At 38.2% G+C, this 14221-nt stretch overlaps 1 protein-coding gene across 14 annotated transcripts in view; it reads right to left on the reverse strand.

The window, feature by feature from the left end:
• The window catches only part of PCNT (pericentrin), a 95214-nt gene that overhangs the window by 17517 nt on the left and 63476 nt on the right, over positions 1-14221 (reverse strand). For 12 of the 14 annotated variants that reach the window (XR_004752207.1, XM_035331076.1, XM_035331074.1 and 9 more), the window contains 11 exons: positions 13720-13872; positions 12947-13117; positions 11570-12688; positions 8209-8745; positions 6441-6540; positions 5854-6008; positions 4005-4202; positions 3549-3722; positions 2703-2898; positions 1916-2138; positions 1260-1410 (listed from right to left, as the gene is read on the reverse strand). Coding sequence is in view for 13 of the 14 variants with exons in the window: in XM_035331076.1 (XP_035186967.1) it covers positions 1260-1410; positions 1916-2138; positions 2703-2898; positions 3549-3722; positions 4005-4202; positions 5854-6008; positions 6441-6540; positions 8209-8745; positions 11570-12688; positions 12947-13117; positions 13720-13872 (3177 nt within the window). In the remaining variant the exon portion in view is untranslated. The remainder of the gene's footprint in view (positions 1-1259; positions 1411-1915; positions 2139-2702; positions 2899-3548; positions 3723-4004; positions 4203-5853; positions 6009-6440; positions 6541-8208; positions 8746-11569; positions 12689-12946; positions 13118-13719; positions 13873-14221) is intronic. The other 2 variants (XM_035331069.1, XM_035331081.1) reach the window with 1 other exon arrangement.

Below are 14221 nucleotides of genomic sequence, written 5' to 3' on the forward strand. Positions count from 1 at the left end.
CAAACATTTAAGCAGTAAGAGCATTTGTAAAATCTCTGGATTTTACAGCCCACCTATCTGAAGCACATAGCATAGCCTGATGATGATAATCCATTCTCAGGTCAATTTTGTGAGTTAGTGCATTGCCATCACCATACCTTTAGAAGGGAAGGAAGCAACTGAATGGGCAGTCTCACAATGCTTGTAGACAGAACTAGCACTGCTGAAGTCCTATGAGGAGTTTCTACCCTCTCCCTCCAGTCAGCACCAGATCTTCTCTGACCATATAGGAATCTAGGTCATATGGCTACAGGGCAGAAATCTGGCACAAACTGGTATTCCATCAGCATTCTGCAGTGGCACTTGTGAACAGTTTGCACAACTCCATATCTTGGGCAATGCACTTCTTTTTAGCCTTTAAATAAGATGGTCCCTGTCTTCTCTGCCTGAGCAGTCCTTTTACAAGATGGAGCATGTTAGCACCATGCCTACCACACAAACAGGGAAAAAACAACCAAAAAAACCACCTACACACTTGAACACCTATCAGAAAAGTAACATAAATGAGAAGACAGACTAGAAAAAAATGGAGTCAGAACTGTCTCTCCCCATTTTGGCCATCTAACTAGGAGTGTTCTGGAGTTAGAGTTTGGCTTTGGTTTCTAATTTTACAAAAGTCTTACGTTAAATCATCTTCATTTTCTAGTCATTTTAAAGTCTTTTCAAGAACTAAGTCATTGCTATCACAGTATCAGTGAGAAAGCTGTTCATTTGTTTTCTATTCAGTTCAGAAGAAAGGGTACAAAAATAAAGAAAGTTTGGTTAGCCTCCAAAGATACATTTTACATCAGAAAGGTTCCAGATACTCTCTGCCAAGCATATGTATCATTAAATGGTTTTCTTTATAATCTTAGTTGATCATACACAGCACTTCCTCATGGCATATTTCCTCTGGAATAAAGGGCGCAGTTACACAATTGTAGAATCTGGCTTTCCCTGTACAGTAGAAGCAGTACAAAACTGACCCCAAGAGAAAGCGTAAGGCTCTGAAAACATTAAGAAGATATAAAAAAGATGCACACAACATTTGCTTATTTCTGTACGTGCAGACAGTAAATAAAAGCTTTAATTTTGCAGGGGAAAAAGTGCCATGCACAATGGGTAGAAGTAACTTTTCTTTTTTAAAACTGTTATTGAACAAAACATTGGATATGAAAAACAGCGCAAAAACACATTCATTCACTTCTCTTGGTATATGAAGCTAAGATGCAGGGCATTACCTCCAAGGCCTTTTTATTTTCATCTTCTGCTTTCTTATGCTGAAACTGTTGTTCCTCATACAAGCCTCGCAGCTCTGTTTCTGTCAGGCGTTCAGTTTGCAATTCTTGGAGAGCGGCTGTCAAATCCTTTTCTTTATTTTCCAATTCAAAACTGAAAAGTTCGAAACGACACTTTATGTTCAGAACAGAACATCCATTGCAAGTGATGCAAGTGAGACATTTTGAATTACTTTTTGTGAGTTGGTCTATAGACTTGTTTAAGATAGCCTCAGTTAAGGTCAGTTTCAAGTCACAGCTGTTTAGCATTTTAAAACAGCTTACTTCCGTGCAAGCAAAACTAAAATTGTCCTATTTAGTACCTACTAAAAGTTATAGATAAATTATCTATCCTGGAAGAACAGAAGTGGTTCTAAGAGGCAATTCTTTGTTTATTTCTATTACACTTATACAACATGTCTCAACTGCTGAGAAGGTTATGAACTAAGTGCTACTGGGAAGGTAAATATTCAAATTTAAATCAAGGAATAAATAAATTATTTACTAAAGAAAAACAAACATAACCATGAAGAGTGACAGAGGCACCTCTGTGAACCCAATGAGTATAAAGCTTTTTCAGACCTGTCAATAAATTTAAATAAATAAAATCTACTTCTCACCGGAACTTGTTTATTTCCCTCCGATGCTCTTCTAGGGATTTTTGTAGCCTTTCATTCTCTTGCTTATGTTCATATAGCTCTAACTTCACGGCTGATGCTGCTGCTTTTTCTTGATTCAAGAGTTCATTTGTTTCAGAGACTCTCTTCTGCTCCTCAGACAATGAGCTGTGCAAGTCACTTACAATTGATTTTTCCTGCTGAAGTTTATATTCTAATAATTCAACTAGGATAAGAAAATGTTAGCAGTTATTTATATTACAGAGAATTTGACAATACAATTTGTCAGTTACACTGCTTCAAATTGCAGAAAAATAGCTGTATTAAAGCATTATTGTCTGGAGAAGTTATTTTCAAATATGATAAAATCAAGCAGAAAGACGTACATATATGCTACAGCTTTGCCTGCTAGTGGACCAGGAAAAGTGAGGATATAAAAGCTGAGTGAGACTATACAACCTACTGTGATATACTGCAAATAACCTGTTACTCAGATTCTATAACTCATTAAACAAAACAATATATTTACTAGCAAATATCTATACGAAGAATTCCCTGAAAACCACCAAGGGTGTCTTACTAGATTTATTGTTCTTTCCTATATACATAGAGTCAGCCTTCAACTCCATTGCTTTGGGTTCTTTTAAAGCTTCTCTTTGCTTTTCACAGATTTATCTTAAACAACAACATTAGAAAGAAGAAAAGGCCTGCTTCTTCTTCTGCTAAAACTGGCTTTTTATCTTCTATGCAAAAAGGAAAGAACTGATACAGAAAACTGGGCAAGGACTACCTTTCCTCCGAAGCTGGTGTTCTTGTTTGCTCCCATGATCTTCTGCATTTGTAAGAGTTTCCTGTAACTGCTGCAGCTTCTCCTGGTTCTGAAGGTGTGTCATGCGTAGCTGAGCTCGAAGGTCCTGTATCTCAGAGAGCAAGCTATTCCGGTCTGAAGAGAAAAGATGTTCTACAACCATCTGCCTCTGTTCCTCCTGAAAATGATTCAACTCCTATTAAATCTACGAGTCTATCCCCATTTTTTTTCCTACAAAGATAAACCCTAGAGAACCACTCAGTACAGGTTTTACAGAGAGGCAACTTCAAATGACTAAATACATATTTAACGTTAACTGCTTGAATTAAAATGAAGTAACAAAAGACCCCACTTTATTAGCTTCCAAATAGCATAATAGTAATAATAGTTTATACATAGCAGTTACTAGAAACCATCTGGTCTCAAGATGAAAACTAATTATAATGAAAAAATCCCAAACAGATATGGAGTTAGCTCAGGATACTCCCTTTGCAAGAGAAGTTTATGAAGCTCCAGATGGAATTCTTTTATCAGCTATCTCCTTTTCCCTGTCACAGTCTTCTGCTCACTATTTTTTTCTGGCTGCCAGGTAAAATAATCAGTAAGCTCTATAATAGAAGAGCATGAGAAAAACAGTGCCAAAACAGACTAGAAAAGCCTACTCATCCTCTACAATTCAAATTAACGCACACGGTATTATTTAACAATAGAAGTAATGAACTTATAAAAATAATGGTGGTATCCATGCAACATGTCCAGATCTAACCCCAAATAAAGAATGGGGGAATAGAAGTGATTTAGGAGCATAATACTAAGAGGTTTTCTTACTTGTTGTTTCATGATATACTCTAGTCTTTCCGCTAATGAAACTTCATCGCCCCACCCAGGATTGGAGAAGTGAGACTTCAAGTCAATTTGCAACACATTTCTCTCCTTCTCAAACACACTCTGTACTGCTTGGAGAAATTCTGCTCTCCAGTCAGCAGCAATATCTGAATGTTCCTGTTAAAAAAAAGTACCTATTACCAATCTGTAACCTACTGTCTTTGATATAATTACTGCATAAGAGTAAAACTAATTGCTAATTCAAGCAGACCAAAGCTGTCTGAGAGGCCTGTTCAAATCTCAGAAAGTGTCCCCTACTCCTCATATGTACACACATACAGTATCTAATATACTTATGCATATATATATATATATGTATTATACATCTCTCTATATATATACACACACAAAACAATTTAACCAGTTTTTAAAGGGTACAAGACATCTTTATTGTCATACCTTGTTTCCTCTATCTGCCACATTGCTAAGATAATCTTTCAGTGACTGTATAGCATCCAACAAGGCGAAGCCCTCCTTCTGCCATCCCTCCATCATTGCTGTGGTCTGATGAACATTTTTCTGCTCCTTAAAACCAAAGGAATGTTCTGACAAAGCCAATATTTTGCAGCTCTCCTCATATACCATCTTCAGCACAGTCTGACAGGGGAAAAAAACAACAACAAAATACTCAATACAAGGAAACAGGTATCAGCATCTTGACAACACGAGTGGAATCTGATAGAACTGGACAACAAAAATAAGGTGGCTGTCCTAGGCTGTAACATCAATAAAGGCATGCAGTTCTGCCCTGGTACTTAACATGCTTAGTAAACTCAGAATATGCACACACACCCCTTAAACAGTTTTTCTGGGAATAGATCAAGTTCTATCAAGTCATATTATTAAACTCCAGCGATGACAGATAATTGAATTATATATTTAGACTACCTTGGCTTAATTTAGCAGATTAGTTATTTTGAGATGTTATTTGTACGTAATCTTAATTTACACAGTTTCCTTTGATATTATTGGGCAAAATAATCTCTAAAATAAATTCTCCATTCTCCATTCCATTGTACTCCATGCACAAATGTTTCCTGGTCTCATTTTGAGGAAGCTCATTGGAGATTTAAGTCATTTTCTATATACATTTAACCAAAAATACCCCAGCCTTGACATAGAACTCTCTCTCTTTGCTACTTACTACTACAACAATACAAGGTACTTTTCCTTAACTCTTTGTATTCTTCTTTGCACTTCTCTGCATGACTTAACTTTTGAATCAACTCAAGTTGCTTTTCTGCATCTGGAATCAAAATACTGAATAATTCAAGAAGGAATGCTTAATGATGCAACCCTTTAGTAAACGTTAACAAGAGAAGCAGAAGCACACTAAAGTGTCATACTAAACATTCAGCATTGGAACATGCACTCAGATCTTCCGGTCAGTAACTGACGATCCATGAAAGCAACTAAATAAAAATTTTTCTGCTTTTTCAGATCTTTCTTTATTTTCCAAACTAGATGAAGGTGTCTGTTAGACATTTTGGGAGGCAGCAAGTACACACTGGGAAGTATACTTCTAGTTTTATATTACTCAAGTTTCTTCACATAGTATTGTGCTCAAACTCCCTGTAGTCTACCACACTAAGCCTTGTACTTCTTGCCAGCCTCATACAGGAGATGATTTGGAGCACTGAATTTCTCCTTTCCACCAGCTGGAATTTCTGGAATCACAGAGCTTGCTCAGCCACAGCACCAAAACAGAGTCCCTGGGACATATGCTTTCTTGAACTCGCCTTAATGACTGGAGTAAGCAATCATTGCTCATCTTCTGTATATTCTTCCTCCTCCTTGAACCATCTGAAAGATGCCTCCATACAGTGGTGTTTCCACAGATCTCCATCAGGTCAGAATGTCAAAAATAGGCAAGGGAGCACCATTTCAACTACATATATTTGTTTATGAAACAGCTTTCTGTAAAGCCTCTGAGACAAACCCATCAATCAACAGATCAGTCCTGCTGGAACACATGCTGGAACATCACCAGCGCTGTCCTAGCAAAACTTCTGCAATTCTAGCAAGTACAAGCAGGATAAATGTCAGTAGGCTCGTTATGAGAGTCATTTTTGCTTGTCTCAAGAATCACAATCAACTTGAGGTTTAAACCATTACAGAACAGTTCACAGTGTCAATCTCCTAAAGTAGTTAGCTTAGCAGCTAACAGCTAACTCCATTTTATATTAGCATCTCATTTCTACTGTTTCAGTTTTAATTTGATAGTATGTTTAGATTAACAATATATTACCTTCAGCTGCGGTGAAAATAATTCCTTCTCTCTCATTGATTCCATAACATCTGAAAACATGCCACGGTACTGCATGTAAGCCATGAAACTAGCATCTAGGTGGTCTGATGGCTGTAGATCCTGCTTTAGTTTAGCTGCCAAATTTGAGCTGGTACCTAGAGAAAGAGACAGCCCCCAGGTGTTAGAAAGTTGAAGAGAACATGAAACCAGCATAACCGCTTGCAAATAACTGTGATACCTTCTGCTAGCATAAACGCATAGTTAGTTGATCGAAATCCTATAAGAGGTTGACCCAAACCAACTTAAGCACGTAAAAAGGTTAGCAGTCACCTTTAGCACCAGGAACGATGATGATGATTTTAAGTTAAGACTCAATAAAACTCCATGTCTCCTATCCAGTAGGAAAAGGGACGAAGAGGGAGAAGTAGACTTTCACTAGAGTGACTATCTTCTGAACCAACTAAGAAAGGCACAGATATCAAATAAAAGATACACAGTAAAAGAAAATTGGGGAAAGTGGTAACATTAGAATAGTTTTCTGTTGAAGCTATCAAAAAAGTGAAAAGAATCTACAAAGTTACACTTACTGCTGTGGTATTCATTGCTCATCACATCTGTGGCAGAGACTCTTGATCTTATGTCATCTTGCAAATCAGATGGGGTTAGATTATCCGCTTCTCTCATCTGCTTGGAAATAATTTTTCACATTAACTTAGTCTTCTGAATCCAGCTGTCAACTTGCCTCAATTTATAACAACTTTGTTACTAGTGATGACTTTAGTAAATGCCTACTCCTTCAAAGAGTCAGAGGCAGCAAATATGATGACAAATGCAGCTCCAGTACTCCTTGAAAACCATTTTGCCTACATCTTTCTCTTTCAGTAGCCTTAAGAAACAGAAGAGTCTTTGAAAGAGAAGCATTTGCATTTAGTCTCAGATGACATGTCATTCTGAGGAATACTGTAAATAATTTCCCTTTAGATACTTCTGTAGCAAAACAGAAGAAATAGGACCATTATATACATTTTACAACTTGCAAGTAGAATTAAGGACACCTCACAATGAGGCTCCCCAAAAGCCAAGCTGAAATCACATACAACATCCACTCTTGTGTCAGCATCCAGAAGATTCTTCATTTTCAAATCAAAAAAGGTTAAAAGTTCAATATGAAGTTCCAATATACAAACTTTTATCACTGTTCAGTCAGCATCCAACCAACCTGACATTAACACTGAAGGAGAACCTCTGTCAGGAATGGCCCTCTGCACCACCACAATAAGAGCCTTCTAACTTTCAGGGAGCCAACAAACCCAAACCAGCCCAAATTCTCTGGCCTCTATCAAAGCCAGTCAGTTCAAGTTGTCTATGTCTGAGAGAAGCTGAACTCTGCAGGAAGATATTCCCTAAACTTCACCTTTTCAATAAAACCACAAGTTAACAGTGCATTTAACCCAATGTAACTGCCACTAGAGACAGTTCTGCAGCACTTCCTCTTCTGTGCCCATCACATGCTGCAGCATCACACATATTTCATCTGTTTGGGATCTAGCAATTAGGACAGCTGTGCAGAAACTCAACACTAGTTTGATGAAGTGATCAAAGTTTAACCCTTGGTGAACAGTTTTCCACTGAAAGAGTGTCCCAAACTGAGCCAGACCCCTTCAGTTACATGGTTGCTAGCTCAGCCCATGGGAAAGGGCATGAGGCACATGTTGGAGATAGGAGAAAGGGGCATTTTATTTATTTATAATTAATTTTCCTTCAAAAGGAAGGCATAAAAATTGAGAATAAAATGAATAAAATTAATTTTTGAAGTACACTATCTTCCCATGAAAGGATACAGAAACAAGTATACAAAAATTCCCATCAACAAGAAAAACCTTTATTCTCCTATTTTGAAACAGTCTCTTCTAACTCTCTACCACAAAGTTGCTAATCAGTTACTTCCATGAAATCCCACTGCAAAAGTACCAGGATTTGCGAAGTCCTCTCAAGACGTCTCCAGAAAACACAGGAGCAATTCCTATTTTTACTGGCACCAGACCAGCCACGTAAAGATGTGTGGGACACTAAGCCTGCTATAAGCAGCCTATTCTTCAGTTTTGGTATTTGGAAGACATTTTCACTTGTTCAAAGCTGTGGCAAACAATCTTTACGTACAGCCCAGAGTTTGCTCCAGTATCTGACAGTGAGAGATACTAACAATGGTACATCCAGAACAACACTATTCATACCCCTCTCAGTGTGTAATTTTCCACTACTTAGAGCCAATCACCAAGCAATGATTTAGGATGGGAACGGAGCTGAGCAGTCCTGTGTAAATACAATGAAATCAAGGCATGAAATATTGCTTACCAAAATATTTTTCTCGATAACATGTTCATCATCATCAACAGAATAGGTACTTTCAGAGAAAACTGGAGATTTTACATCTACTTCCACCACTGCTTCTTCACTGCCATTTTCATACAGGTTAGAAAATCCCATCAAGAGAGAATTATCTCCTTGAAGCGATGACCTAACGTGTACCACTTGAAAATCTGTGCTTTCAGCTTCTGAAAAGGGTGTCACATGAAGCACTGGTTCAAGTTCCACGCTTGTATCCTCCTTCCTCACAATCTCAGGTGAACCCCATGAAGCCATATCCACAATGAAATCCTGGAAATCTTTCAGAGTATCTTTAGTATAGCAGATGTTCAAATTGTTTTTTGGAGAATCAGGACTTCGATCATTTTTCAATGTTAGTTGGCAATGCTTTTTCAAATTTTTCTGCTCTTCAGAGCTGTTCATCATGTCCATTTCCTGAGCTGAGATATCTTCCTGTGATTGTTTAATTTGAGATTTTATATTTGTGTTGTGAGTCACAGAGTCAAACATAACTTCATCTTTTTCCTACAATGAGATAAAACAATTTCATAATGCAATTTAAATGATTTACAAACTGAAAAATATATTTAAAAACTCATTGAAAAAATTATAATCTAATCTATTATTATTCCCAGATTTTATACAAAAATCCAACACTTTAGTTTATTTGATATACAAACTAACCAGGCTTTTTTTTTTTTTTAGAAAAGTATCTTCAATGGGGAAAAAAAACCCATACGGTAAGAAAATATGCTTATTTCAGCAGAGCTGACTTTTGCATCAAACAGGAAATAGAATACTCCTTGTAGCTATGTAGATGATCTTCCTACTTTTAAATAAATAAAAATCAGAACATGTTGCTTTCCTGATTTGACAAATCTCCCCTAACTATCTGGAGACTGAATTCCTGACCAAGGGCACTGGAAACAAACAAACAAGTTAAAAAGAAAAGCTGTATATATGGTTCCTGTACTTGTCATTTCAACCCAGGAGAAACAAACATCTTTTTGCTGTACCTCCAGCTTTCATTTTCATTAATTTCCTAATTTTCATCATTCCCACTTTGGGACCTAAGAATAACTGTAGGGGGGTTCTTCACTCCTCTAAGAGCACTGTATTTGTTTCTGTTAAGTTCACTGTTATGTGAAGGCCCTTCTATGTTAAGATTTTGAACTGGTTTTAATTCACCATTCAGAAGTAAAGAGTTGCTTAATCTCATGAGGGTTTTCTGACTCAATATTCCATGCACAAGTCCTTTCTTTTCTTCTGAAGAGGTTCTGTATCACAACTCAGAGACGTTTACCAAACCTTATTCTAGGATGAACAATCTATACAAATAGGTCTTCTTTAACAAATGGACCTTCGGCTCCTCCTGGGGTGGATGAGGAGCTGACAGAGAGCTTATGGGTCAGTATGAAAGGGAGGGCAGGGACAGGCAACATTACAGTGGGAGTCTGCTACAGGCCACTGGACCAGGAAGACCAAGCACATGAGGCCCCCTATAGACAAATAGGAGCAGCCCCATGTTCACAAGCCCTTGTCCTTATGGGGGTCTTCAGCCACCCCGATATTTATTGGGGGGTCATCAGAACAGGGCATAGGCAATCCAGGAGGTTCCTGGAATGTGTTGACAGTAACCTTCTTCAAATGATAGAGGAGCCAACAAGGAGAGGTGTTATGCTAGACCTCGTTCTCACCAACAAGGAAGGGTTGGTGGGGAAGTGAAGCTCAAGGGCAGCCTTGGCTGCAACAACCTTGAAATGGTGCAGTTTAGGGTTCTGAGGGCAGCGACGGGGAACCACAGCAAACTCGCTGCCCTGAACTTTGGCAGAGCAGACTTTGGCCTCTTCAGAGATCTGCTTGGTAGAGTAGTGTGGGAGAAAGCCTTGGAGGGAAGAGGGGGCCAAGAAAGCTGGTTGATATTCAAGGATCACCTCCTCCAAGCTCAGGAGTAATGCATCCCAACAAAGAGGGAGGGAGTCAGGCAAAAATGCCAGGAGGCCTGCATGGATGAACAAGGAGCTCCTGGCCAAACCTGAGCAGAAAAAGGAGGCCTACAGATGGTGGAAGCAAGGACAGACAGGCTGAACAGGCTGAGAGGAAAACAGAGAAATCATCCAAGCAGCCAGGGATGCTGGTTAGGAAAGCCAAAGCCCTCTTAAAATTCATTTTTGTCCAGGGACATCAAGGGCAAGACAAAAAGCTTCTATAGGTACATCAACGATGAAAGGAAGACGAGGGAATTTGTGGGCCCTTTCTGAAAGGAAATGGGAGACCTGGTCACCTAAGATATGGAGAAGGCTGAGGTACTCAGTGACTTTGCCTCAGTCTTGACCAGCTTTAGCCACACCAATCAAGTCCCGGAAGGCAAAGGCAAGGACCGGGAGAATGAAGAACTACCCACTGTAGGAGAAGATCAGGTTTGAGACCACTGAAGGAACCTGAAGGTGTACAAGCCCATGGCACCTGAGAGATGCATCTGTGGGGGAACTGGTAGGTGAGGTTTCTAAGCCACTGTCATATATGGGAAGTTGTGGCAGTCTGGTGAAGTTCTTGCTGGCTGGAGGAGGGGAAACATAACCCCCTGTTTTCCAAAAGGGAAGAAGAAAGACCTGAGGAACTACAGGCCAGTCAGTCTCACCTCTTGCTCCCAGCAAAATCACGGAGCAGATCCTCTGGGAAACTATGCTAAGGCACGTGGAAAATAAGGAGATGACTGCTGACAAATAACATGGCTTCACTAAGGACAAATGCCTGACAAATCTGTTGGCCTTCTACAACATGATTTCTGTAGGGGTAGAGCAATTGACATCATCTATCTGGACTTGTGCGAAGCATTTGACATTTTTCCACATGATGTCCTTGTCTCTAGATTTCCTATGTACTCAAACTCTTTTCATATAAGCCCTCTTACTAACACTTATCACCTTCATAAACCAGCCTTAACAGACAGTAATTTAGTATGACAGATGACTACAGCTGTCTAAAAACAAATCACCTCGATTTTACTGTTTCAAAAATCAAGTAATTTAATACAAGTTCATATTCAGTTATGTGGAGCAAGTGGATCTAGAAAAGGTTCAGAGTAAAGAAAGCCTTCTAATAAAATTATCCATCTCTAGCCACTGCTGGAGAAACTACATAAAGACAGACCCGTAAACTGACTGACAACAGCCATTTATATAACACAGTATTCATTTTCACCCTTTCTTAGAACCTAGTAGTACGGGCCATCAGCACTTTTATTTCTACTATTACAGCATTGAAAGGAAAAACTATAGGGCTGTAGAGACTCACAATATTGACTTATTTAAAACAGCATAATACTATTACTAAAATAATTACATACCAGTATATCAACTGGGGAAAGCAAAACTGGAAGTGACTGATCAACATAAACTTCCACTCCTTCCAACTCCTCCATTCCTTTTTTAAGCGCTTCATCTTTTCTTCCTCCTTGGCAGGACACCTTGAGAAAGTTAGCCTCTTCATTATTACATTGCTCCTTTGACTTGAACAACTTCAACTGTGAAATAAGTTCATCTCTTTCCAATTGTAAGGCTTCAAGCTCTTTCACGTATGCCTTGATCTGATCTTTCAATTTTGCAGTGCTACCTCGCAGTTCATTGATTTCTCTCTGATTAGCTGCTTCTTTCTGATTCAGTGTTTGCACCTGAAAATCAAGTCTAGAAACTTCTAACTGAAGACTGTAAACATCTTGAGCCTGATTTGCATCTTTCTTTTTCAACTCAGTTTCAAGTTCTGCTGCTTGTTTTGTTAAGTATTGCAACTCATTTTTGTCAGCTTCTCTTTGATCTGCCATTATCTTCATCTGTGTATCTTTTTCTAGAATACTTGCTTCCCTCTCTTTCAGAGTTTCTTCAAGTTCTTGAATGCGAGAAGTAGTAATTCTTGCTTCAACCTCTCTCTGAGATGCACGTTTTTGGAAAAGGCTGTATTCTTCCTGAAGTGCACTGTACTGTATTCTTAGAGAGGTTAGTTCTGCAAAGTGTTGCTTTGATGACTCCTGTGCATTTTGGCATTTTCTCTCTAAAATTTCTACTTCCATTTTCAACTGTGATTCTTTGTCTTCCAATTGCTGCTGCAGAGCTTCTCTAGCAGTTGAGACAAGCTCTAGCTTTTCCTGAAGTTCTCTCACATTGGTGATTAGTAACGCATTTCTTCTGTCCAGATCAGTATCACCCTGACAACCTGTCAATCCCTTCAATTCATTCTGAAGGTCTTCCACTGATTTTTCCAATCCAAGTTGATAAAGATCACTTTGGTTGTCACTAACTTCATGGCATACTGGTCCAAACTGTGCCAACTCTTTTTGAAGCTTCTCAATTACTCCATGAAGTTGCTCTGCCTCTTCATCCTTGTCCTTACGCAGCCGTTCCTGGTCACTACGAAGGTGCTCAATAAGAGATCTGAGTTCTTCGATTTCAGATTTTTGGTTTTCCACAACCTGCGCAAAAGGATAAGGTCTGAATATTAACATGTGTAGGAAGAATTGCTATTGCACATAGAAATCAAACTACTTCTGTTTTGTTTTTTAAAATCACACATTTGACAGCAGAAACAATTACAGATTTCAGGTGGGTAGCTACTCAGAGTACTCTCTACTTTCTTAAGAGAATTACCAAATAGTCTTCATTTGCAATATGATTCTGTACACGTTGTTTACATCAAAATAAAACAATAAACTTCTAGTAAATATTCTTACCGTATTCTCCAGAGTGTTCTCTAGCTCATGCTTGAGTCTTTTCATTTGTTCATTCAAATGATCAATTTCTTGATTCTTTTCTTTAAGTAGTGCTTGTGGGAATGACAGAGCTGAAGTATCGCTAACACCTAAGTCATGATTTTGCTTTACGTGAAGTTTTGTTAGATCCTCCTGATGAGAAAAACAGCAGTCTCATTCAAAACGACTTAATTTCTCCCCCAGCCTAGTAGCAGAACAGACCTAATAAGGGCTTTATTTAAACATTCTTCTCCTTACTATAATGTTATTATTATTTTTTTTTTTTAAAAAAAAGACAACAATAGCTACTTTATTTGGTTTTGTACCACTGGATTAAATTGCCACAACGTTCCTTAACTTTCAAGGTAACAGATAAGCACTATTTGCCATACTGACAACCAACCAGTTTTACAACAACATTTGCTGTGGCCATAGAGGTCAGTCAGGAATGCATAATACGTAGTTTACTGTTTACTAAACAATAATGCTGCATGCTCAATCTATCAGGACCAGAAAAAAAAGCTAAGCTTTTAATGTCAAACGAACATGGAAGATAATGCCATAAGCATGAATCTACAGTATCATTTTTTATTGTTGTTGCTGTTCTAGATCTACTTTCCCAACAGGAATACAATAATCTCTTGACAACAGAAACAAAGTACATATTTATCACATTATGAGATAAAGACCACAACACTCAAGAAAGGAGGTATCTGAAGTTTTACCTGGTACACACTAAAGCCAAGACAACCTACCTTCAAGTATGCATTCTCTAGCTGAAGTTGACTGATGCTGGAGGTGCTAAGATTTTTTTGCACCTCTAGCTGCAAGTTCAGCTGCAATATCTCCTCATTTTTACTGGTCAATTTATCTTTATATTGATCTAGTTGCTCTAACAAGCTTGCAATCTAGAAATAAAGAAAATAGCTGTTTTAATTTAGTCACCTATTTAAGCAGGAAATAAAGTTTCATTCATTGCTATGTTTAGTTAGAACCAGTAGCTTCAGCAGATTCTATAGTTTAAACTCTCCCTAATTTAATTAAATAAATTAACAATATATCTGAGACATAAAAAGAGTGCTAATCCCAGTACACAACTACCAAAAAAATTCTGAACATTGACAACTTCACCCTGTAAGAGAGTCAATAACTACACATTTCTCAGAGTTTTTCTCTCTTGCCTTACTATATAGCAAGGTTCAAGTGCTTTAAGAAGCAGGACTGGTGACTCCTGAAATAAGGCTTCTAGAGATACAA

This window comes from Oxyura jamaicensis, chromosome 7 (genome assembly GCF_011077185.1).
Source record: "Oxyura jamaicensis isolate SHBP4307 breed ruddy duck chromosome 7, BPBGC_Ojam_1.0, whole genome shotgun sequence".
Lineage (NCBI taxonomy): Eukaryota > Metazoa > Chordata > Aves > Anseriformes > Anatidae > Oxyura > Oxyura jamaicensis.